Genomic DNA, 26,461 nt, shown 5'->3' with positions numbered 1-26,461 from the left:
ATTATTATTAATAATATTATTGTTTTATGTTGTGTGAATAAAAACAAACTTATAGTGGTGTAACTGCAGTAGTGGAAATACATTTTAATCCGATAGATAGATAGATAGATAGATAGATAGATAGATATGTATATATGTGTGTGTATTTATATCTTTTGTGTGACCTTATTTAACTAGGTTAGGCAGATTCAGTTGTGAGCTGTGCACACAACTGAATCTGCCTACACCACAGAATGAGCATAAAGGGTCCAGTATTCCTTTTCGGATATTTTGGCTGTATAAAGTAAATGCGAACCTAACTTTGGTTCCATGAAATGAGAATGTTCTCCTGGATGATATTATTGCATGTTTGCTGGCAGTCAGTATTGAATGTGCTTAGGCGGTGACAGGATCCAGGTGTAGCACATTCCTGTCAGTTGTGTTTTTTGTTTTTGCCCTCATTTCGGTCCATTTGAACTGATCACGTTAGTGTTCTTGTGCAGGCCTGCTTCTCCGGCAGATGGGAGGGGGTGTGTATATGTCTGACTCCATGCCAGAGGAGGAGGCAGCACAGACAGCTGAGCCACCTGCTCCTCCCTCCACCTCCTCCCTTTCTTTTTTTTTTTCCTTTCCTGTACGATGGAGGGGCTGCAGTGAGCTGGCTCTGGGTGCAGAAGCAGAAGAGGCGACGCGATGGTTACACCGGCCCAGCCCTTGTGCGAGAGCTGCGGCCGGTCCCTGCGGCCCCTGTCAGCATGACTGAGCCCTCGCCGCGCTCTCACTGCTCCGTGCTCAGCTGCTTTGTGAGTCTCCCAAGGTTTTAAAGAGATGGCAGGGTGGGCATGGAAAAGATCAGGGATTGCTCCTATGCCTGGGGGATGGGTTGCTAGGGTGATGGGAGACCTTCTAACCCGTCAATGCAATCATCTGACTTTGGGTCATAAAGGGCAAGCTCTCCGATCGCACTTGTTTTGTGAGATAACTGCGCTCTCTTTTATGGGAACCGGGAGCAGAAATGCTTAATCATGTCTAAATGTCTTGTCAAGTGACTGAAGAATCTTGCCGGTTGGCACTTGCATGCCAGGCTGCTTCTTTGTGTTGTACAGAGTGAGCAGTTGTGGAAAATCCTTGCTCACCACTCCCTTGCCGGGGAAACCCTGGCTGTAGATGTGAATGATAATTGTATGCTGTGGATATCCCTGTGCTTTGCTCTCCCTGGGATGCCCTGCTCTTCGTACAGCAGTATGTGGCACATATTAATGATCTCGGTTCATTAGTCACAGGACACATTCATTATATAGAGCGCCGTGGGAGTGGTCGTAGGTGGTGGATGGACAGAACGGCGTTTATGTCTTTAGGGAAACCTGTGAGCTGCTTCTCGCATATCCATTCCCAGGGATATTGTGTTCTGGCCGTGCATGATTGAGCTGAAGAAAGTACGTATCATTTTAATGGTGCAGAGGTCCTACCTGGCTAGGCCCAATGACAGAGGGCTATCTCTGTCTTCCAAGTACATCATCACTTGGCACAGGGGACTATTTAGATGTAGACCGGATGGGAATGACGCTGCTGCAAGGGCACCACGCATGCAATGTCTATTCTCTTACAACTTATCTTAATGTACACACTTATATTACTTTCCTATATCAACAGGGAAGTGAATTGTTATGGTTTCCTAAAAACTGACTCAAAGATGAATAGCTTAAAATATATTCCATTGTTTGACGTTTATAGGCCTCATTCACATGGGCATTTTGCCCCATTCAGTGTGCCCGTAGCTGCAGGAGGAATCATGCGGGCAGCTCATGCAAGTCTATGGAGACACAGGAGCTGTGTGTCCTCATGCTGCTTTTCTGTAGCAATTTTGACAGCCGCGCATAGACCTGGACCCACCTGGTCTATGGCTGCGGCCGTACACCGTCTGTGGGGTGTATGAGGGCACACTGCACTTATGCTTTCATAGTTACATGAGCTGCCACAAGCTTCTTCATACAGCTCTGGGTGCATAAAAAATGGCCCTTTATGCTGTACAGGGCAAAGCGCCCCATGTGAATGAGGCCTGAAGAGAACCAGTCACTGCTACAACTATGCAAGAATCTGTATGTTCAGTCTTCCAGTGATGATGAATGCTAGTGCATAGATCTGAAATATTTACATTTTGGCTTCTTATTTATTTGTAGCTGTTTTGTCTGAGGAGGACTGTAGTTCCTGGGAATTAAAAAGTGACCAGAAGGATGAAGGTTGCTGCTCTGCCAACTGCCTGACCTCAGGCTTGTAACACATGCTGTCTCCTGTGTGTGCATAATACTATTCTATTATAGATCCCTGTGGTTAAAGCGTGCAAAATAAAAATTGCGAGCTGGTAGGCTTTTATTGCAGAAGAGACTCTGCATGTCTATTCTGCAATAAATGATTCTTGCTTGCCTGCTAGGCAGTTTATTCAGACTGGACACTGAGCCACGCATGCGCAGCTCCGTGTACAATTTTGGGTGCCATGTACCTGGGCAGAGGTTATATTATCCTGAGCCGATCAATCAAGATTTCAAAATGCGCAGCAGACTTTAGCTCCGCTTTTAAGGGGAATATAAACAGGGAATCTGTGTTTATTGCTTCTATGGTTACGTAGGAGCTAGAGAATAGCATGTGTTATAAGCATGACTTGGTGTATGTCAGGACAAAAAAAAAAAAAATGGGACGTACATCTCTGCAATGCTTGCACCCAGGTTTTATCTTTTTAAAACCATGCAAGTTGCAAAATATACTTCTTGGTGCACCAGAAATGCGCTCCAAAAAAGTATGGCTAACCGCACTTCAAAGGTAGAAGTACGTCTATTGACGCACGTGCAAAACATGCTCATTGCGACATTTTGGGGTCACGCAGGATCCCCTTAATCAGATGAAGGGGATCCTGCGTGACCCTGAAACGTCGCAATAAGCATGTTTTGCACGTGCGTCAATAAATAGACTTACTTCTACCTTGGCGTTCCGGTGTCAATACTTTTTTGTATTACTGGACGGTAGCCATCCGTCGACTGCCGATGCACCCAACCGTTCTTATTATGGATAAGCGGTCAGGAGTGCAATGGGTATATGGATTGTAGAAATGCACTCCACTCTCAAAGATGGCCATACGCTTGAAGTGACTTCAAACTCGGGAGTTAATCTTAAAAATGTTGTCATAGTTCTCCTTTTAACAAAAATGTATCTTATTTGTGTATCACTCGGCTGTAGATCCTCCAATCATCTCTGAATTGGTGCTGACATTGTGGAGTGAGCTTGGAGGGGTGACTACTTTGCATCACACCCAGGGAGCATGGGGAACAAAAGTAGTCACCCTCCAGGAGGAAGGACTGTGTCCGCACCAATTGAGAGATGATTTGAGGATCTACAGCCGAGTGATTCACAAATGAGATACATTTTTGTTAATAGTTAAGGTACTTGAATGCATTTTTAAAGCAGACCTTTTACAGTCAAAAATCTAATTCTACCAATGCATCCCTCTTTGTATGATGATTAATAACATAGACATGTCAGGTGTAAAATGCTGTTATAGTGAAAAACATACACTTGCAGAGCATTCACTTCCTGCTTTTGAAAGTGCAAAATACTTCAGTTTGTCTAAGCAATGCACACTGGGATTGCCTTGTCATCAGCAGAACATCGCTGGGAAATCTCCTCTGTAATCTCAGGGAAAGGCATTTTCCTCCACTGAGATGATGTGCATGGTCACATGTCTAGTCACATTTGCCAGAGTCCCAGAAAGTAAAGAGAGCTATCATAACCTGTTCTTAGTAAACATGGCCACTGTCAGAAGACTGGGGAAGAAAACTAGGTATACAAAGCCGGAAATTATCTAGAAGTATGTGTTTAGTAATGACAAGCTACAAACAAACATTTCTAAAGGTGTTTGTTGTTATTTTAAAGATAAGGGTAAAGGTTCGCTTTAAGGTTTAACCTTGCTTTTGAGTCTCACTGTAACTGATGACAAAGCTACTAGCTGCAGATGAAAACATAGCAAGCAAGATGGGTTGGATTATATTGCTAAATGAAAGTTTTGACCTCTTAAGAAAAAAGAGTAAATGGAGCATATGAGCTTGGCCACCTTCTTTCTCTCCTCCATTCTGTTAGTGTAGGTCTAGGAAGGGTTTTACCAAGGTCTCCAACAGATTTACCACTGTAGATAGTCACATCTTCTCTCAAAATTCACTCAGTTAGGAAGTGGTCATGGGCAGGTTTATATTGTTGTAGGGCTATTTTAGAGCAGCAGAGGGAGGAATTTATAAAGAAATCTGCAGTCTTGAATGGGGAACAAAAGTAGCCACCCTCCAGAAGGAAGGACAGCGTCGGCACCAATTGAGATGATTTGAGGATCTACAGCCGAGTGATACACAAATAAGGTCCAGTATTGTTAATAGTTAAAGTACTTTGTTTTTATTTTATTTTTTAGATTTAACGCCTGGGAAAAAAAGACAGTACACACAAACCAGATGAGGAATAAAGGAGCATGGAGTACCTTGTGTTAATCTAGCCTAAAGGGCATATATGGAGACTTCTGCAAAGGATAACTAAAATTGCACAGAGCAGTCGTTATTTGGTTAATCGTTTCTGCGCAACCACTATAGATGCCCTGGATCTTTCCTTTTTCCACAGCAGTCTTCTTGCTGGGCTACATGGCATGCGGGACTTTTAGTTTTACATTAGCTTGATAGCCGAATGTTAAATTACAGATCTTGTATATTTGGGGTATATTGAAGTAACATTAGGTCCTCTGTCTTTCAGGCAAACATTTTATTCCATGTTTGTTTTTCATCAGGGTGAAGAGCCTCCCAGCCTGGAATACATACAAGCCAAGGATCTGTTCCCGCCCAGGGAACTGGTGAAGGAGGAGGATAAGTTGCAGGTACAGCTCTGACATTTCTGGAATGTGAAGATGTAGTTCTAACTCTTGCAAATGTATACAGTCTGGCAGGGGCAACTGTTCAAGAATTTAATGACCTGACTTGACTATCGTTCTCATTAGTATCTAGTCCAGTGGTTGGCACATACTTTTTAGCAGACAGCACACTTTTTTTTCATAAGAGAGGCGCCAGTTATACACAGTAGACTGATTTCTGGCAATACATGCCCATTTTTAGTTTCATGAAGCCCATGCTAAGATGTTTTGCACAGACCATTAATTATTTTCATCCCTGCCTTGAAAACTTAAATGTGACTAGAGATTCGGGAATCAAAGAAAGAGGAAGCAACACATCATCTTTCAGGAAGTGCACTCAATGTTATAAGCCCGTAAGGTGGCCTGTGTGTGCCCTGAGGGATCAGTAAGTTGTACAGAACTCAGATTAAGGTAGCGTTAAAATGCAATGATTGGATTCATTTGTTGGTTGGAGTTACTTGTTTAGCATACTCTATAAAATCTCAACGGGGGCTCATTCATTATTAGTTCTTAAGAAGATAAGAATGCTACTTTCACACCAGATGACCCAGACAGAGGCAGAACGGTGGTGCTATAGCCATGTTCCAGTAGTTTTGTGCACTGCTCGGTATAATGCTGCTTCAGGCCTTGTGTAAATATGACTGTATAGTGGATCATTAATATGACTGTATAGTGGATCATTAATATGACCTTACTGAATATTTAACCCTGCCTATGCTTACAGGATTTTTTTTCAGTGTGACGATTTTAAGATAAAACCCACAGATTTTCCTATCATGGTGGGCCTAGGGCTTTGTCTACGAAGATGTAATCACACAGAGCAGACTAAGAATGACCTTCTTCGTCTGCTCAAGGGGCTCTATCGTCGCGGGGGGACCCCAAAAACCACGGCGGGGGGGACACGATCGCTGCCGCCGCTCGATTTTAATACAAGGGATCTAATTAGATCCCTTGTATTAAACGAGCAGGAGGGTCTCCCACTGTACATTCAGCTCTGGTTGTCAGGAGCAGGGCTGAATGTACAAAAAGAAACTACTCGTCCGGCGCCTGAAACTGCATGTCCCGGGCGTCTGGCGATGGGTATTTCGCTCCATAAGAGCCAAGCTTCAGTATCTTGCTAGTCGGCCCCACTGGCTCTCAAACATCTGAACAATGCCTGCATCCAATCGGACTGTTCAGGTATTTTGGGAGCTAGCGGGGCAGATTAACAAGATACTAAAGCTTGACCCAGGTGAAGATGACTCCATCCACACAGTAAAGTGTAGATGGAGGAATCTGTTGCACCTTTTCCATCTGACCACAGAAAATCTGCAGATAATTGTAAGGAGTATTGGCATTGGCACCTTAAGAGAGCTAACTCTCCATTTTAGAAGCCACTAAACAGCTGAGTTGGCTCCAGTGTTGCTGTAAGTAAAGAAGGCCTTTGGACTTTTGATAGAAAGTTTGAGAAGTGATTTATTGTGGGACACTGTTCGGTTATTTATACCACCAGCTGCTATTATCTATTTCTTTTCAATCTTCTTGATAAGCCAGCAGGTTAACTAGCCTGCATTAAAGCCAGCAAAGTATTGCATAACCTCTGGACATTTGGGATCATTGTGGAGCAGTGAATGGGTTTTAATGTCTTTTTGTTGTTATTGGAGCTTGACTTGAGTAAAGGTGGCAGAAACCCTGGACATTTAACCTGAGCATATGAGGAAGAAATACAAAATTAGAGGTTGCCTTTAGTTACTACCGCATGTCTATACATGCCAGTGGATGCAAATGATATAGGAGGTGAAGTCTGAGCTTGGTCCTGCATGCCTCTCTCCCGAGCCATCATGGTGACAATCACGTTAATGACTATTAGGAAGACTGTGAATGCCAGAAGAGTAGCTGTAGTTTTACAGGAATAGTCAAGATTTGCATATAGCTTCAGTTACCTGTATCTCTAGATCTAGTGATTGCTTTGACATACAACTTTCTGTACAAGGTAGCCTCCATGTATGTATATTTCAGGATATTTTCTGTTTACATCACCTATGTGTGTAACGGGTTTGCATTAAAGAACACTGCTAAGCACTTTTGCATTTTGACTTAAGGGGAACTCCAAGCGCTATTGCATCTTAACTTGGCTCATATTAATTAAAAGGGAAAAAAAATGAAACTCGGAGGCATGAGAAACCCTTGGCCTGCATTCACACTTGAGTGACATGAAATATGCAATTTTTCAGCTCATTTTTGTTTAGCTCGTTTTTTTGCATTCGCGTACATATTCACATGGTTTAATGAGCAGAGTGTGGAACATAGATGTTAATGGACAAGTGCGTTTTATGCGCGCAAAAACATGCAAAAAAAGTGCCAAAACGCAGCAAACGTGCATTTCCATTGAAGTCTATAAAACCAAGTAGCACAGAATCTGCCAAAAAGAAGCCCATGTACCTTCTTTGCTACAAGTGATAATGCGCTCAGATGTTAACATGGCCATAGAAATAAATGGGACTTTAGGGGGGCTTAATTTTTTTATTTTTTTTTGAGCACAAGAAGCGCTACAACACTGTGTGACAAAGGGCTTAAAGTGACACTAAACTCTTGTTAAAATTATAGGGTTATTAAACCCTCAGTTTTTTTTTTTGCGTATATCTACTGCAATGCAAAAACTTTTTTTTTTTTTTTAAATCCCTTTCAAACGTGTTAATACTTACCTGTGTCTTCACCGTGCGCTCCCGTCTGAAAATGTGAAAATTCTCAGGCAACCGCAAAGCATCTTGGGGCGGGCGCATGCGCAGTTCAGATTTTGGCCGGGAGACGAGGGGAGACGCAAGGTAAGTATATGGACGCGTGCACCTGCATGCAGACATCAAGGGACAGGAAGTATCGGCAAGCACAGAGAAGTCAGCGCTGCATCGGAGACCCGCAACAGCGCTAGAGGGACAGATAAACGACAGGAAATAAGATGTCCGGATTAAGAGACATCATTTTAAGGTGAGTGCTGACATTAACTTTGGGGGGAGGGAAAAAATGTTATGCTTTAATGTCGCTAAGTTAAATCTTAATGTAATTAAGTACCTTAACTATTCAACAAAAATGTATCTTAAAGGAGAACTATGGGGTTAAGTCTTTTCCCCATAGTTCTCCTTAGGGTAACGGGAGGACACAAACTAGCGTCCTCCCGTCACTCTAGGCTCAGTATACCGCGAGCTGTAGCTCGGGATCCGCCCAGCTGCGTGACTGACAGCTGGCTCTGCCTATCTAAAGGCAGAGCCAGCTGTACCCGCCCACTACCGCGTCCGTTCCGCCAGTCAGCGCTGGCGGATCGGGGAGGGGGGAATCCAGCCCCTCCCCTGTCACGGCAGAGAGCCGTGACAGGATCGAGAGGTGAGCGAACGCCGGTATGTGTTCGCTCACCTCCCGATCTACTGAGCCGACCTGTGACAGTCTCATTGTCACAGGTCGGCTAGAACTATGAGGTGAGTGAAATTCACTCGCCTCATAGTTCTCCTTTTTGAGTACTGTGTAGTTTTGTTGAGCATCTTTTCAATAAACACTTATTTGAACAAACTGTATCTTATTTTGTATCACTGTCCTTCCTTCTGGAGCATGGCTACTTTAGTTCCCCATGGTCACTGTGTGTGTTGTAAAGTAACCACCGCTCCAAGCTTGCTCTCATGATGGACTACAATCTCATGTTTAGTTTACTAATTTGTATGGAGATCATATTCCATCCCGGGAGTGAGCTTGGAGTGGTGGCTACTTTACAACACACACAGGGACCATGGGGAACAAAAGTAGCCACGCTCCAGAAGGAAGGACAGTGTCCGCACCAATTCAGAGATGATTTGTGGATCTGCAGCCGAGTGATGCACATATAAGATACATTTTTGTTAATCTTTGAGGTACTAGAATACATTTTCAAGATTTAACTCCTGAGTTTAGTGTCCTTTTTTTTAACGAAAAAAATTAGAGCCTGATTAGTTACTTCCCTTTTTAGCATTCCATAATGGAACCAGGAAGAAAACACTTTGCTCCCATGCAGTAGAAGCTTCACCAGAAAATGGACTAGCATTATTTTGTTGTATTTGTTTATTGCATCATTTTATTATGTTGTGGTGTTTTTGTTTTGTTTTTTTAATAACAGAAAATGGTTAGAACTAGTTTTTTTTTTGTCATTTTTCCTTGTTTGTATATGTGTTTTTGTGTCAATTTTCTACAGTATGTGTCCCAACTTAAATAATATGTGGGGAAGAGCATTAAGAAATGTTTTGGATATGTGGGGATGTAGGGGATGGTCGCTGTAAACCAAACTTTCTCTTTTTTACAACCATATTTCCTTTACGGGTCTTAATTGATTAATAATATATTGGGATAGGCCATATGTTCTGGATTTGTAGCTGATTGTGCTATTTAAAGAGTACTGGATTTTGTTATTTATCAATGTGGCCTGATGGAGTGAATGATGTGCTAGTGTTAAACACTCTTACTTATGACTTTGCATATTGGCATGTCACTAAAGCACTCGGAGGATAACGTCAAACACCATTTTGAGTACACCAGATTTCTTATTCTTGTTTAATTGCCGGTTACACTGATGTGCTAAGACTCCTGTTCTGTTTTTGGTACATAGCCTAATTCCTTTTTGGTAACGCCAAATCTTACAAGTGTGTCACAATGAGGAACATAGAGCAGAATGCATCTACACTGCTGAGGAGATTGAGAAATATATTCTTCCCTGCAGACACATCAAAAACCTTTGGTGATGACACTTCTTAGGATCTAGGTTTTAAAGCTTGAAGTGGACCTTTACCCCCTTTTATTAAAAAATCACATCAGCATATTGCTCTGCATGCTGATTTAAAATCATCTTGCATGCATTAGTTAAACATGTTTTTCATTTACAAATAGAATTTATCTACTTCCTGGTCCACTTCTGGCACAAATGATGTAATGTGCCAAAGTGTTGCATCCTGTGAAGGTTACATCAGCAGAACATTGCTGGGAAATCTCATCTGTAATCTCATGAGATCTCAGGGAAGGCATTTTCCTACCCTGAGATGATGTGCACGGTCACATGTCCTAGTCGCATGTCTAGTTACATGTGCCAGAGTTCAAGGAAGTAAATGGTGACTTAGTTAACATAGCCACTGTCAGAAGACGGGGGAAGAAAAGAGAAATAAGATATGCAAAGCCTGCAGTGATCTACCGGTAGAAGTATGTGTTTGTAGATTGTCATTGCTAACGGTGTGTTTTGTTGTTTTAAAGATTTGGGTAATAGGCGAACTATAAAAGACTATTAAAAAAGGAAGGTGGACCTTAAGCTTCGTGATCAAACACATTCCAAATACTACAGAATAAGAAATTCCCAGATAATTCTGTATAAGGAAACAACCAACAGTTAGACGCCATAATTGTGATTGCAAAAGAAAATAGTGTGAGGTTTCAGCACAAAATTCGCTCAAATCTGTCGATTGTGATTTAAAGAAGTGAAACTGTCACTTTGTCAGATTAATTCAGAAATAACGTCAGTAGAGGAATAGAAACCACCAGAAGAGGAAACCATTGTACAAGAATTATGGAACATTGATATAGAAGTCAATAGATAAACAGATTCACAGAAACCGATCAAGAGGAAAAAATTCAAACGGGTGTTTGCTGATTATCAGGGGGGTACAGTTTATCATTGGCTCACACCAATTTACCGTTCGAGCAGTAAGAGAAAGTCTTTGAGGACAATCAAGTTGAGGACATCAAAGATCTTCCACCTAATAATAAGACAGACTGAGAACCTGTCGTCTGACAGTGACCCAGTACAGTCAAACTCCTTGTAAACTAACCTCCAAACATGATTCCCGTTTTCCCTTCGGAAGCATTGTAAATGACCCAGGTGGGGTCGCAAAAAGGAAAAATCCTCCCCCCAATACCATATATACGAAGGGAAAGGATGTAAGAAACCCCAGTCATAAACCTTTTGCCTCAACCGTTACTGAAGAAAAACAACTGCAGCAAGGTTTAATGCCGTTCAATTTGAAGTGGCTCCGTTCAAGCTTGAACGCCCATTGAAAATAAAATAATTCTTTATGGATAAGAAAGTGTCTTCCTCTGACTAGATGGGACAATTTCAAGTGAAAAGAGAATGTAAGCCACTGGGCAGCTTAAAAGTATTGATAGCTAGCTACATACAGATGTTGGGTCAGATGAAAACCTTATATGAATCTTACAGAAAGTGAACAACGAACCCTTGAATCATTAAGGAATTACCGCAATTTGATAATCAATCTGACCGTTGAGTGGAGCCATTGTTCTGCTTCACTGTTTTGGACTATTGTAGCACTCTTGTGTGTAACAATGGTGCAGGACCCAAAGACAACCATACCATCTCAGTTAAGAGGTGTCATTGATATGAGTCAGTAGAATGGGCTTAGGTTCAGAGATGACATTTGCAAATCTTTATACATGGACAACCCCGGATGTCCAGTGATTTTACATTCTTCCCAAGATTCACTAAGGGACTAGTGAACTTAAATGCAGACCAGTTATGTCTGGATGTGATTTAATGACGCATCTGATTAATTAGTTACAACCATATGTCACGGAGCTTCCTGCTTATACCAAGGATATCCAGGATTTTCTTTCTTCAATAAACACAATTTGTACTCCTAGTACAGGGATTTTATATTTGCAAAGATGGACATCACATCTTTATCCATCTAAACATGAGATGGAAGTGTATAAACACTCTTTAATCCAAGGTCTCCCAAATTTGGCAATTGAATTTGTTCTAACCGGCCTTGAACTGATTCTGGAGAATAACAACTTTTCATTCAAATGCATAATCTACGAAGAGGACGGTGGCCAGTGCAGCAACACCTTCATTTGCTAAACTTTTTATTGGTTGCCCCGAAGAGAAGTGGATCTTTCTCTCAACTGCATTCAAACTGCGTGGGCAGCTGTAAAAGTCACAGATGATATATTTATGATTTGGGTTGGGACTTTGTTCCAAGTATGTGAGTTTGTTGACTTCATTAACACTCTCTCTCTTTACAGGAATTGTCTTCAGTCTTGAGTTGTCTCATGCTCGTATTACAAAGCATGTGGTTTTTGCGCATACATGAAACTCTTCATTGACAGTTTGCATTTTTAGAATAATGTTCTGGAAGCAGTGATTGCAAAATAAAACAAAGGACGAGAAATTCAGACACGGGCTACCTGGAATAGGTTTTAAAGCTAGCTCTACTGTGAGCACGTGAGATAAAAAAAAATACATTTGGTCCCAGATATAAACCCAGAATAGAATCGATTCTTTTCATATACATTTTCAATCAAGCGTCAGGATTGCGGTTTTCCATGCTCTTCATAAGATTTTGTGGGCTGATTGGACACTCCATCCACAAGTGAATCGGGGCTCTTTTTATGACGGTGCCCATACACCTTACAATTATCTGCAGATTTTCTGTGGTCAGATGGAAAAAGTGCAACAGATTGGCCCAGGTGGAGATTACTCCATCCACACAGTTAAGTGTAGATGGAGGAATCTGTTGCACTTTTTCCATCTGACCATAGAAAATCTGCAGATAATTGTAGGTGTATGAGCATCTTAAGACTGGCAGGACCATCAGATCATTCCTGGCCCAGGCAGATCCAGTACAAATATGCTCAACTGACACTGAGCTACTCGTAAAGTTGGGGATTACAGGTGTTGCATTTGCAACTTAAACTAATTCTCTCATTGTGGGTTTTTCCACTCGCACAGTGAATAATCTTACAAAATGCTTTTGGTTTGTTTTTGTTTTCATACTTTTGAAACTGACTTTTGTGTAATAACTTTTACATTGTCCTTGATCCCTGGTTTTATATAGGGAGCATCATTGGACCTTTTAAAAAAAACAGCTCCAAAAACAAAGGCCTAGTTTTAAGTGCAGTTCAACACACTAGAGACACTGATTCTTACAAGCCAGTTACTATATACGGTGTCAAATCTCATTAAGTCGATGAGCTAAGAGGTCCGGGGTGATAGAACATGTTCCAAGGTCACATAGGGGAGGTAAAAACACAGTTCTTATTGCGTAAGAGAAGCCTTTTATATCCATGCATTGAACATAGTTATGCAGGGCTCAAGACAGCTCAAATGTTTGACATTCAGATTAAATATTACTGGATTTAATGTTACCAGGACACTTGCTGCCTCTTGGCTTAGGAGGGTGTTACCTCTGGTGTTGATATGCTTTTATGAACTCGGGACCACCCTTTCTTTATTTCCTTGATGATGGGTTCTGGTACTCATTGATATGCTTTGTATGTATCATTGTTTGAACTGTTGTGTAATGGAGCGTTTTCCTTTCCATGCCACAGTCTCTGCTTATATTCTTGGATTTGTTATTCTTATTTTCTTCTGGGGTTTTTTCACCCTCCTATTTGTTACATTGTTGTATTTAGTTCCCCCCCAGCATTTGGTTGCATGCCCACCCCATGGTGGGGTGCGGACGTTTAGGGTTGCCAGGCAACTGGAACATTTATCTGCTTGTCCTATTATTGGCATGGAAGAACTGCTGAAGCTTCTAGGTTTGATTTTTGCTGATCTGCATGGATGTGAAAAGAAAAAAAAAAAAAAAATATATATATATATAATTTTATTCCCTCCAACTTTGATATATTTAGGCAATGTATGTTGTTTATTTTTTCCTTGATAATTAGGGGTGGTACTTTCTTTATGGGACTGGGTTTGTAGCTGATTGAGTGGCTACACTATTGAAAAAGTTGTGGCTTTTGTTACAATTGTAACTGCTGCCTGATGTTGTTGCCGATCTAAAGCTCTGAAACGTCGGTGTATCCTTGTGACTAAGAAGGAGCCGATGAGGACCTAGTGATGTACACTTTAGGTCACAGTTCTGTCCTCATTAGGTATTCTTCACAGCTAAAGACTGAACATTTGGCTCCCCAGGCAATAGTGCTATACAATTTGTTCTAGTTTAGGTGTCCTCCAATGTAGGCTTGCCCTTTCAAAATCGGCTGATTATATTAACATTCACCCCAATAGTAACTACCAAAAAAAGGAAGCTTCATAATGTTAAGTCAATTTGGAGTCAATTTGGAGTGGGCTAAATGACAAAATAGAATTGAACCCTCTGTGTAACATTTGTCATTTACATTAAGCTTTACCCAACTAACGGCTAGTATTTTGCTTTATTGCACCCCAGTTTTACTTTCTTAGATGTTATTTTCTCCTGTTTACCCAAACTTCAGGTTGGTTATCGGACCATGACCAAGATCTTCCGATGTTACATTTCCCATTATTCTATGTTTGTGCTGCCAAACAGCACCAGAGCGCTGCCCGTAGTGCACATGCATCCCCTGAGCACAGCACCAGTAGCACTGATGTAAGGTATGCTGCCCGTAATACACTTGTGTCCACCTAACAGGGCACCAAGCAGTCCCATTCGCACATCAGACTAGCTTCAGGGAGACTCTGCAAGGTAAAGGAGTCACCATATATGCAGGAACTCCACACATCAGACTTTGAAAGCCACATTATGCTGCAAAGACTGTACAAAAAAGGGGACTGGAAACAATGATGTCAAGTATGCTGCTACAATTTCTTTCTTTTTTTTCCATGGAGGGTTTTATAACACTTTAACTCTTTTCATTTTCAATTTCTGTGTTACAGTTGACAACCTCTAGTCTCCTTTGTAAAATGTTTCTTGTAATTTGTAAGATACCTCCGTAGTATCCTTGCTAAAATATGCCCCTTTAAATTTGAATCTTCCTATGTACTTGAACTGTGTGGATGTTTTGGGTTCCTGTGCCACTCATTTTAATGGAAAGCCATAGGGAGTCTTTGACTTCCCTGAACACTGCAGAGCAACACAAAGACCAGAAGTATACTGGTCAACAAGCGAGAACAGGAAGAGCAACGTTTTTAAAGTAGGTCATTAAATGGAGAGAAGTGTAACAGAAACATTTTGCTTATTTCCACCAGATCTGCTTATTCTTTCTGGTGTTTTTGTTTTAAAGGACGACTGTACTTGAAGGGAAAGTTGTCCTTTTTTTTAATTGCATGTTCCCTAAATGCACCTTTCCTGGTCAATACGTAAAGTAGTATTAAACAAGTTTTTTTTTCAGTAACGCATCCAGATCAAGCAATTCTCCATTGCTCGGCAAACTATTTTACACGTTTTTTTCCCAAGCCCTTACAGTAATCATGTTTCTAACAGCTCCAACTCTCTCAGCTCTGGTTCCCTGAATTTCCTGTCCAGTATAAGGGCAGAGCATTCTCCAGCAGCTGTCCATCTACTAGCTTGGGGGAGGGGAGTAGTTTTGCCATTCTGTGTTTGTGGAGACGCAGCTTACTAGCACACACAGGGGTGACTATAAGAACCTGCAAGGGAAAGGGGTCATCCGAAAACATTACCGGAGACAAGCTGATTCTGCAGGAAACAAAAACTTTTTAAACATAAAGGAGCAACATCCATTTTAAGTGATTTAATCGGCATTTGAACAAGCTTACAAATCTTTTGACTTTACTATCACTTTTAACTCTGTCCCCATTCCGTGATCTTGACTGTGGCACCCTGCTTGTGGTGTACGGTTCTCCCCATTTGGGGTTGCTGCATGTATGCGCAGAGTGAAGATGAACTGGTGAGAATATTTTGGGACAAAAGGCTGTGTGATTTAAGACCGAGCGGCACAATGAAGATCACTAGAGGAAAGAACTAGATTGGGTGGTCTGCCCTCAGGGGATTGGGGGCCACTTCTTAAAGAACAACTTGTACCAAAAGGTCAAAGTGGACTTGATTCCTGTTGTGGATAACTATGTAATGTCCATATATGTAAGAGTTTCAGATCTTTTAGAACCTGAGAAGACTGGCAGCAGAGACCGGTTATACAGAACATGGCATACGTTGCTGCTATGGCTGCATTGTGATTTTATAAGGGTTTGAGAGCTTTTTATAGCAGGACGCATTTCAGAATTTATGTTTTTGAAGTGTAATGTGTCTAATGTACATGAGTGCTTCCAACTTGTGCCCAGCCAAGAGTTTATTTTTGATCTTGGCCAATTATTAATTATTCATAGACCATAGTGTATTCTGCTGTGCTTGTACATTTGTGGAATAATTGCCAACTATAATGGTATGGCCTGTTACTGTTGTAGTTTACATTTGTTCCAAACCAAGTGAAACCTCTGAAATACAAAGCCTTGTAAGGCATTCTGTGATGGAATAAGATCAGTTGGTGGTTTTCAAAGCTCAAATTGGACTGTTAGATTGAGAGGAGATGTTTCTGCTTTGTGTCCGTCAAAGTGATGGGGGTTCATGTTGAAAATACTGTTATCAACATTATTACCATTTATACAGGATTTATACAGTGCCAACCGCTTGCGCAATGCTTTACAAAATAGAGGGAGAGCTTACAATCTAGTAGGAAGAGCAAATGATGCAAAAGCCAAAAATTGTGTAGATTGAGTTAGTGCAAGAAGTAAAAGGGGTTTCTTATATTGAGGTGGCATAGGCTTCCCTGAAGAAATTGGTTTTCCAGGATCCCCTAAAGGTGGAGTAGGAGTTAAGCAGATAGCTTGGGATAGGAAGTTCCAGAGGATGGGAGAGACACTGGAGAAATCCTGGAGGTGAGCATGGGAGTAGGTGACAAGGGGGCTGGAGAGTAGGCAGTATTGGAAGGAGCAGAGAGGTTTGGGTGATATTTTGAGGTGAGGTTAGAGATGTAGTCGGGGTCAGAGTTGTAGAAGGCTTTGTATGCAGTTGTTAGTATTTTTAATTTTATTTGTTGGGCAAGTGGGAACCAGTGGAGGGATTGGCAGAGGGGTGGAGGACAATGAGCGGTTGGTAAGGTGGATGAGTCTGGCAGCAGCGTTCATGCTAGACCTGAAGGGGGGATAGCCTGTGTAGAGTTAGGCCAACAAGGAGGGAGTTGCACTAGTCGAGGCGAGAGATTAGGGAGTGAATTAGAAGCTTTGCGGTGCCGTTTTTTTTAAAGGGGGGCCACCTGCAATATACTAGGTGTGAAGAGAAAATCTAAAAAGGCTTTTCTACTTGCCTTGAACTGCATTTTCTAAAGTTCATTGAAAGAAAGACCGACTCGGAATGAACAGGTTGCCATAAAATCTGATTCTAGAAAAACTTGCAAAATGCAGGCGGACCTTTTTGTGGGCCTTTTCTTTGTAAGCTAAATGTGTGTGACCTGGTGAGAAGAAAATACTATCTTGCCCCTAAAGCTGGCCCCCTTGGATCCCCCTCAAATGTTCGACAAAAGTTGGGCTTTTGAATCAACTTTTTTTTTTTTTTTCTTCAAAAGGAGCCAGTCAGAAGAATCTCAGCCAAACAGTGACTGCAGCCATGTTTTGGGTATTGTGACCGCGACACCCTGCTGTCTGTATACAGGTATTTACGCTGTTGGTGTGGATGGGGGAATCGCGTTTTCTCTCCAAGTCTCCGTTCACAGCTATACGTTTTGTTGCTCAAAGCCAAGCGTGACTAAACTCTCAATACAAGGAATCCCATTCATTTCTATGGCCCCTCTTCACACCTGAGTTTTGTTGCTCGTTTTGTCACACAAAGTTTCCCATTGAGGTCTATGGGATGAAAACACTGTAATTTGCCAAAAATTAGCTCATGTACTTTTTCCAGCAACAGGTGTTTTGCGGCTTGCGAAAAAACACTCAGGCAGGGGCCATAGAAATGAATAGGATTCCTTTCTTGATTCCCCCATCCACACCAATAGCACCAACCAACCCGCCTTCCTCAGAAGTGTATTCTGACAGCAGGGTGTGTTGGCAGAATACCCAAACATGGCTGCTGTCACTGTTTGGCTGAGATTTTTCTGACCAGCTCCTTTTGAAAAAAGTAGCTTTTTAAGCATTAAAAGAATAAAAATCAAAAAATTCTTCCCACAGAGCTGAATGATAACAACTTGAAGTGTATGGGCAGCTTTACATTCCTGAGTAAGAGATGCAAATTTCCCTTCCTGATTAGATATCACTGCTGGTTGCATCATCACCCAGTTCTGTCTCCAGACCACCAACAATAAACTCCTGTTTTGTTCTGTTTATTATACCAATTAAATTGTTCAGTAAGTGCAAAAAAAACCTGTTGATCAGGTCAGAAATTCAGCGCTGTTGTGTGTCTTATGTCTTTCGACACCTCAAGGTAAGGAATTCGCTCTCCTAGTTCTTATCTTGGGACTACAGAATGGTTCCTATGTTGTGGATAATAGGCTAGGAGGGCTTTAATAGTTTAGTAAAATAAAACTAGGCATGGCTGACACCAGCCACTCCACAAAAATTCTGTGTTGTCAGCCCCCTTTCCGGTTAGAGCGCCCAGGTTGCCGAGAACTTTCTTGGGAACCACACCCTCCTGCTAACCCCCGGGTAACGGGCACTGCCAGCAACTGCTGATGAGGTTGTCGTTTTGGCTACACCGAATCTAATCGGTATCATTACTATGCTTCGTCTCTGCTGCTGTGGCCAAGTGATGGAAGCAATACCAGGATCAGATCCTAAAACCACTATTGGGGGAAGGTGATTTTTGTATCTTATAGTAGTAAGAGACAGAGGGTTGGAAATGAGCTTGGCTGAGAGTGTTTCTGTATTATGCTTACACAGTCTCTTTTAAACTGCTTATAATATGATCTGGACTGAGTGAAAAACAATAAAAAGTCCAATAAAATACTGTTCAAGGTCATGAGAATAAACCTCTGTTTCTATAAAGATTTATACAAACCGTTGTTATAAACATTTATATTTAAACAGTTATTTGCAGGTGTCCTTTTTTTTTTTTTGTCTTCTTTTTTTGTCCTTTTTTCTTTGTCTTTTGTCATCTGCCGGGATGTGGCCAGCATAAGAAGACAAAGCGGGGTCTGTACATCTCCATGCTACTGATGTTCTGTCAGCTTTTCAAAGCGTGCATTGCCATGTTTGTATGGATATGCCTGTTAGAAATATAAAGACCTCTTTACGTCCTGTTGTGTAAATTTGTTATATAACAAACACACCTAGCCTACATTTACAGGAGGATCACTTGCACAGACTTGTACAACAACCTATTCACAAACACGGGAAATCATTCCTGTACAGCAAAGATCCGTCTTTTACACTGAGGAAAAAAGAAGTGTTTTTGTATAGTTTGGTGTTTTGTCATTGCTTAGCTTTTTAAAAGGCATAAATGCCAGCACATACACATGATGTCCTGCAGCTAATAGAAAATAAGGTTCTGGGTGGTCTTCTTCTAGATATGTTTCCTTAGAGATTGTGTATGCTGTTTCCAAACACAGCAGATTTTTTCCTGACCAGGCTCCGACATCGCTCATTTTCCACCCCTCAGATCTAATGTTGAAGAGAAATGACTACAGACCTACAGGTGAAACTCGAATAATTAGAATATCGTGCAAAAGTAATTGCAGTAAGTGCTGCAAAAGGGGCCCAAATCAAGTACTGAGTACATATGCATGCTTGTACTTTTCAGGGGTCCGATATTGTTCTATGTACAATCCTTGTTTTATTGAATGCATGTAATAATCTACTTTTTTGAGGTTGGGGTTTTCATGAGCTGTAAGCCATAATCATCACAATTATGACATCACGGCTTGAATTATCTTGCTTTGCATGTAATGAGTCTATCTCATATATTAGTTTCACCTTTTAACTTGCATTAGTGAAATAAATGAACTTTGCACGATATTCTAATTATTCGAGTTTCACCTGTATAGCCTTTGCTCACCTTGTGAAAACTCTATCTCGCCTGTTTTCTTCCTCCGTCCATTTCAGCAACCATTCTATTCCCTGCTGCCTTTTGTCTTTATCCTGGGCTAGCCACAATAACATCTCCTGCTTCTTCCTTCCATCTCCTGTTCCCCAGCTGCTTCTAAAGAATAGAAGAGGTGTCCCCCGTCCCCAGTGTCCCTCTTGTTTACTGGTCAGATAATGAATAAAGCAATACAAGTTTTGCTGCTGTTCTCCAATTAGTTTTATTACTGTAAGTAGTGAGTGATAGATGCGGTCTATCCTGGATCTATCCCGCATAGAGTCCTATCCCATAGTACAATTCTATTACTGTAAGGTTGGTGGGCCGACTGCTTTTCCTCATTAATCCATGGAGAACATTGAAACAATTTAAAAACCATTCACAGCTCATCCTAATCCCTGCTGTCCTCAACATGGGCATGCTATTGTGTGTGTGTGTTTTGTGAGAAGCCTCTCCTCCATTTGGGGTAGACAGCCTCAAATGTGGGTGAAGATGGGGTTCTATATGCAGCTTACAGAGTCCACACTGCTGTTTTGGTTTTAAACTGGCTGCAGAAAGATTTATTACTTGTCCACTGCCAAGAATCCCTAGCATGTCCAACACGAACATGACAAAATCCTCTCTGGCAAGTAAATGGTCCTTGTGCAGAGCTCCCCAAAAAAACAGTAATTCCTGCTTATCATTCTCTCACTGGGCAGCATCATCCTCTGGTACACTCAAAGCTTGTGGGAGTTGTGATTTGTATGTATGTATGTATGTATGTATGTATGTATGTATGTATGTATGTATGTTCTTGAAAATGGCTTGAAAAATCCACTCGTCTGATGAGAGGACAGTGGAGCCCGACGAGCTGCTTCCCGGCCGTTGTAATTACACAGACGCTCGATCGCTTGTATTAGCAGCTGTCACTGCCATTGCTGGTCCCGAGATCCGATGCGGCCGGGACCGGCACGGCTCTGTGACAGGAGATCAAAGGGAGTTCAGTAAACTAACTACCTTTTGATCTCCCCTCAGTCCCGGAATGCAGGAAGTGATGTATATTACATCACTTCCTGCATTTAGTGTCACTCTCCAGCTACAGAAGCTGATAAAGCAGATCTCAACTTCTCTGGGGGTCCCTAGGTGACAGTGGTCTTGCAGACCCCTGATGTCTCCCTAAAGAGGACCTGTCATGTAAATTGGCTATCACATAGGGGGCTTCTTAGCCCCCCATGTAATGGCAATAAAGTTGTGTGTAAAAAAAAAAAAATAATACTAAAATTAAAGCATAAAAACAATAACATTTTTTTTAGTCCCCGCCCCCCACATGCACATGTTACATATCGCCGCAAACGTCCGAGTGTGAGCAATAATTTCAGAGACATTAATCACTGATCGCACTAAACTAATGAGCAGTAAAAGCGTTTTAATCGTCGCCTATGGGCCCTTTTTTTTTTTTTAAAGGCTTGACATGTTTGGTGTCGGTGACGTAACCCCGACTTTTATGTTTTTAACAAAAAAATATGGGTAAGAATAAATGTTTTCTAACATAATTTTTTTTTATTTAATCTTTTCTTATTTTAGACCCTAGACCAAAATAATCACAATTCTATTTTGATATTACAATGCAAAGTGATGTCTGTCTAAAAATTAACACTTCCCGACAGGAGAAGCGTAAATATCTCGTTAGTGTGCTCCTCCTTTATTGTCCATTCATAGTTTGGGGTGGGTTCTAGACCAAGCTGTACAGAACCTGACTGCACCTACTGGCAGGCGTGTCTAATACCACACCACCAGCTGAGCAAAATTAAGAATTCTTATGACACTTAAATAGTTTACATGTGTGTATTTCAGCAGTGTTGTTGGATCTTTGCCTGGAGTTCAGCTTGAAAGGTAGACAGCTTGAAAATCACATTTACACATACCTCTTAATGAGGTGAGGGGGCACAGGAACTGTGACGGCTCATACTAGCATGTAACATGTCCTAGGAAGGGGCGGAATTTGTGTTTTATTCACAGTTGGTGTAATGTGTGTGGCGTGTTTTGTTTGTTTTGCTTTCTTTCTTACAATGTCCGCTTTTTGGTTTCTTCAATGACGCCGGAAGACAGATAATAATAATTTCCTTAGCAAAGTATAATGAAATTGTTCTTTTTCCATAACCCTCATCCAGCACTTTGTAAGAGCTTCTGTATTCCCAATGTGTTATAAAACACAACTGATTACTTTCCGTTCCCATGACTGTACGAGCTGGAACAATGATAGGTCTCAAGACACGGGAACATTTCCTGTAACATCCGGCATTTTTATACCGAGTGACGTGAAGTCCCTGAGTTGTATCTTTTGGGTTACATTTTAGATTTAGTTCTGTTTCTGCTACAGCATAACATTGACCTAGCCAGTGATTCCATTGAGCATTGAATAAATATTGAAGTTCATTCAATGTGCCTAATGTGCAACACGAGCCAAAAAGGATTTTCCATTTTTAGAAAGAAAGTTAAAACTCTTTGGGTTTGACTATTTAACGGTGTTAATGACCATAGTTCCCTAAACTTCCTTTTCACACTCCAAAATATTAAAGTGACACTAAACTCAGGAGTCAAACCTTAAAATGCATACAAGTACCTTTTAACTATTAACAAAAAATGCATCTTATTTGTGTATCACTCAGCTGTAGATCCTCAAATCATCTCTGAATTGGTGCGGACACTGTCCTTCCTTCTGGAGGGGGGCTACTCTTGTTCCCCATGGTCCCTGTGTGTGTTATAGTAGCCAGTAGCCACCACTCCAAGCTCACTCCTGTGATGGACTACAATGTCAATACAAATTGGCAAATGAAACAGGAAATTGTAGTTCATCACGGGAGCAATCTTGGAGCTGTGGCTACTTTACAACACACACAGGGACCATGGGGGAACATAAGTAGCCGCCCTCCAGAAGGAAGGACAGTGTCTGCACAAATTCAGAGATGATTTGAGGATCTACAGCCGAGTGATACACAAATAAGAGACATTTTTTGTTAATAGTTGAATGCATTTTAAGGATTAACATGAGTTTAGTGTCACTTTAAAACTAAACTGTCAGATCCTTTAGACTTGCTAAGTTGACAGTATTGCTGAAGCAGAGGCACCTTGTGGTGGCTAGAAGTACTAGTGGTAGTTTTGGTAATCGTCCCTGTGGAGCCCCAGAATTCCAAGATCAAGCTATTTAAATAGCCAATGTTTAACCTCACCCCCTCCTTTAAGTCGATTGCCCGTGTGTCTGTTAGCCCCAGAGGTTCTGGTATCGGACTGTAAATTGGAGGAGGTGTGGCTTAGTGAAAAGGGTAAGGCAATATGTTTATATCATTTATAATAATCCTAACAGACTATTTCTAAAAAGGTTATTCCTGTTACTGTTTGTATTTTGTTAATATTGCACTGACCGCTATAGGATAAAACACATTAAGGTCACAATGATATACTTATCAAATTAAATGCTTACATCTAAAAATATTTTGTAGGGTTAGCAATGCATCGGTGTTTGATATAAATGGGCTGTTTGTTCAGAGATAATAGATTTAACATCTGTCGCTGAATGGAGGCATGGGGAAGTTATATGGTTCATGCTAATGAGCACACAGTCAGACAACTCCTTAAATTAAAGTGTGCAGAAGGGGTTGTGCATTATTAATCAGCCTAAATTATTTTCATTTGGATGTAATTATGTTCCCTGGTGAGATCATTTTCTCTTTTTTTTAATGTCTTGCAGGTACCATTCCAAGTGCTGCCAGGAGAGAGTGTGGAGTATTTAGGGAGTGCAAATGATGCTGTCATAGCGATTTCCAACTACAGACTGCACATCAAGTTCAAAGATTCGGTCATTAACGTAAGCACACACAATACTGACATTTATCAAGCAAAATAGAGCTACAATTAGAAATACTTCAGGCTGATTCTCAGTTCCCAAAGTATTAGCAACAGTTTTTCCGTATATTTGTGACCCCTGAGTCTAGATTTCTGGGCAGCAATCTGGTAGTGTAATGTTTTTTCATGTATTTGTTGTAAACCATCTTGGTTTTAAAATTTCCCATAGTAAAATAAAACAGTATCCTTGCTTTCCATATCCTGATAAACCATATGTTTACATTTCTACATAACAGGAGAAATCCAACTTTAAAATAGTGAAACACCCAGTACCCAGATGCAGCAGTGCCGTCCGTCCGTTTTTTTACTACGGGCGGACTGCAAGAGGTTAAACCAGCTTCCCAATCAGCAGACTGCCTACACTTTACTAATGAGATTGGGGGGGTTGGCAGGGAGTGGTTGTTTCTGCTACTTAAACAGGGGCAGCCACTTGCCTATTTTGGGCAAAGTGACATCTTTGCCTAATAGAATCCCATCCCTAGTAAAGTATACTCGCCCACCCATATATCCTCATTGCCTCTTCACAGTCCACCATGTGTAAGCTCTGGTGTAGGAGTCCTGATTGTCTGCATCGGGATGTTTGTTTGTTTGCATCGGGATGAAAATGTGTCCCCTTTACCCGAAGCCCCACTCTGTTAGAATTATGGAGTGAGGATTTCAAGAAAGCAGCGAGGGAGCGTGGATCTCCAAGCATCCCATGGTGTGGGTGGACTATCCGGGACGCTCACTTTCCTCTGAATGTGCAGGTGACAGTTTAAAGGCTACACGCAGTACAGTTAGAAATAGGAGTGTCCTTTTTGTTCATACTTCCATATTTTGTGCTTCTGATTACTGAATTTCACATTTTTGAGACATTTTGGTGTTGTCTTTGCAGGTGCCTTTAAGAATGATTGAAGCTGTGGAGAGCCGTGACATGTTCCAGCTACAAATTATTTGCAAAGACTCCAAAGTAGTGAGGTATATCTGCTTAAAATTGTGTGTGTATATAATTGTTTTTAAAAAATATGTATGTGTATTTATAAATTTTTCATAATTGTGTCACCTTCCAAAAACCCTTTTTTAAATGTTGGTAAACTTAGAGTGACATTAAACTCAGGAGTTGAATCTTAAAAATACATTCACGTACCTATTAACATAAATATATCTTATTTGTGTATCACTCGGCTGTAGTTCCTCAAATCATCTCTGAATTGGTGCTGACACTGTCCTTCCTTCTGGAGGGTGGCTACTTTTGTTCTCCATGGTCCCTGTGTGTGTTGGAAAGTAGTCACTGCTCCAAACTCGCTCCCGTGATGGACTACAATCTCACGTTTAGTTTACTCATTTGTGTTTAGGATTATAGTCCATGACTGGAGTGAGCTTGGAGCGATGACTACTTTACAACACACATAGGGACTATGAAGAACAAAAGTAGCCACCCTCCAGATGGAAGGACTGTGTCGGCACCAATTCAGAGATGATTTAAGGATCTACAGCCGAGTGATACACAAATAAGATACATTTTTGTTAATAGTTAGGGTACTTTAATGCATTTTTGAGGTTGAACTCCTGAGTGTAGTGTCACTTTAAAAGTTAAGCTTAAAATCTATAGTGATTCTACATTGCGCCTTTTCTTGGCCCGCAGAGGACAACAAGAATATTTTAGCTCCTCGGTCGAGTAGTCAGTTTAATTTGATGGCTCACTTTGCACGTTACTACTGAAGCATGAAGCCGAGTTCAGGTACAAATAATGTTCTAGCCTCTGGTAAGGAATTCTTCTCCATTCCACTATTAATTCAGCTGCCTCTGCAATTTATTTAATTACGGAGCACTCACATTTCATTTATGTCTTCTATGTTCACACAAATTTTATTCAGCTTTTAATCGAAACAGCTGATTTTCGTAATAGTTCTGTCAACTCAAAATTGATTTTTTTTTTCCCCTTTTTGGTAAATGCTGTTAAGTTGAATTTTCCATCAAAGCCTTTTATTCCTTGGCTATGCTGAACTAAAATGTTTCCCTGTTTGATTTGCAGATGCCACTTTTCCACATTTAAGCAGTGCCAAGAGTGGTTGAAGCGGCTGAGCAGAGCTACTGTGCGTCCCACCAAGCAAGAAGATCTGTTTGCATTCGCCTATCATGCATGGTGCCAGGGGATCTGCACTGATGAGGAGGAGCATCATATCCACCTCTGTCGTCCAGGTAAGAAATTGCTGTCTATTTTATCAGTGGAAGATCTTGAGGCAGCCCCCTCTGCCAGACACCACAGCAAGGCGCTCAGACCCTACCAAAATAGCTGTACAGCCTGTGGAGTGGACAACAGAGGAGCAGCAGCGCAGTGATCACTCAGTTACAGGCCTGTGTCAATGAGCTGTGTTGATGGGATTGCTTTTCACAAACGTTTGATACACTTCTGAGATCATTCAGAATTCATTGACAGTTGCAGCTGACTGCTTTTAAGCTGCTTTGGTGTGTCATAGAATTGCTTGGGGATACAAGCACCTGTGACATAATCAAAAGCCAATCCACACAAGCCCTCTACTTTCACCTCCGGTCAGCATGTTCAATGTTGGCACATGTGCATGCAGCCAAGCCTTATTGGCTGCTAGTGCCCCCTTGTGTCAGGCCTAGGTTCTGGGAATTTACATGTCAGGTTCTTTATATTAGATTGATTTAATGATGCTGTTTTTAATGAATACCTTACTGTATTAATCAACAAAAAAAAAAAAAAAAAAAAAAAAAAAATCCCCTTGCATTGGGGTTACCTCTGCACTGCAAGCGTTAACTGCTTGTTTTTGTCTAGGGGACCTTTTGTAAAGGACTTTTACTTACTTGCTCCTCGCTCCCACCAGTTCCAAGACCTACACCCACATCCTTTTCCTCCCTCCACTCTGGTGGTCGGAGGTTCCAATTACGCCATCACATCGAATGCATGGCCCATAGCCCTGCATTATAAGAGAGAGAG

General features: G+C 41.3%; 1 protein-coding gene across 3 annotated transcripts in view; it reads left to right on the top strand.

The window, feature by feature from the left end:
- The window catches only part of MTMR4 (myotubularin related protein 4), a 74,053-nt gene that overhangs the window by 26,071 nt on the left and 21,521 nt on the right, over window positions 1-26,461 (top strand). Inside the window, exons 1-5 of one of the 3 annotated variants that reach the window (XM_018561246.1) lie at window positions 554-782; window positions 4,793-4,879; window positions 23,363-23,479; window positions 24,392-24,474; window positions 25,532-25,698. In XM_018561246.1, the coding sequence (XP_018416748.1) occupies window positions 735-782; window positions 4,793-4,879; window positions 23,363-23,479; window positions 24,392-24,474; window positions 25,532-25,698 (502 nt within the window). In that variant the 5' untranslated portion in view covers window positions 554-734. Of the gene's footprint in view, window positions 1-553; window positions 783-1,342; window positions 1,416-4,792; window positions 4,880-23,362; window positions 23,480-24,391; window positions 24,475-25,531; window positions 25,699-26,461 lie in introns of those variants that run through there. The other 2 variants (XM_018561244.1, XM_018561245.1) reach the window with 2 other exon arrangements.

The sequence above is a fragment of the Nanorana parkeri genome, unplaced genomic scaffold, assembly GCF_000935625.1.
Source record: "Nanorana parkeri isolate BGI_ZX_2015 unplaced genomic scaffold, ASM93562v1 scaffold509, whole genome shotgun sequence".
Taxonomy (NCBI): domain Eukaryota; kingdom Metazoa; phylum Chordata; class Amphibia; order Anura; family Dicroglossidae; genus Nanorana; species Nanorana parkeri.
Note: the sequence above shows the minus strand (reverse complement) of the source record. Positions and strands in the feature narration are given on the sequence as shown.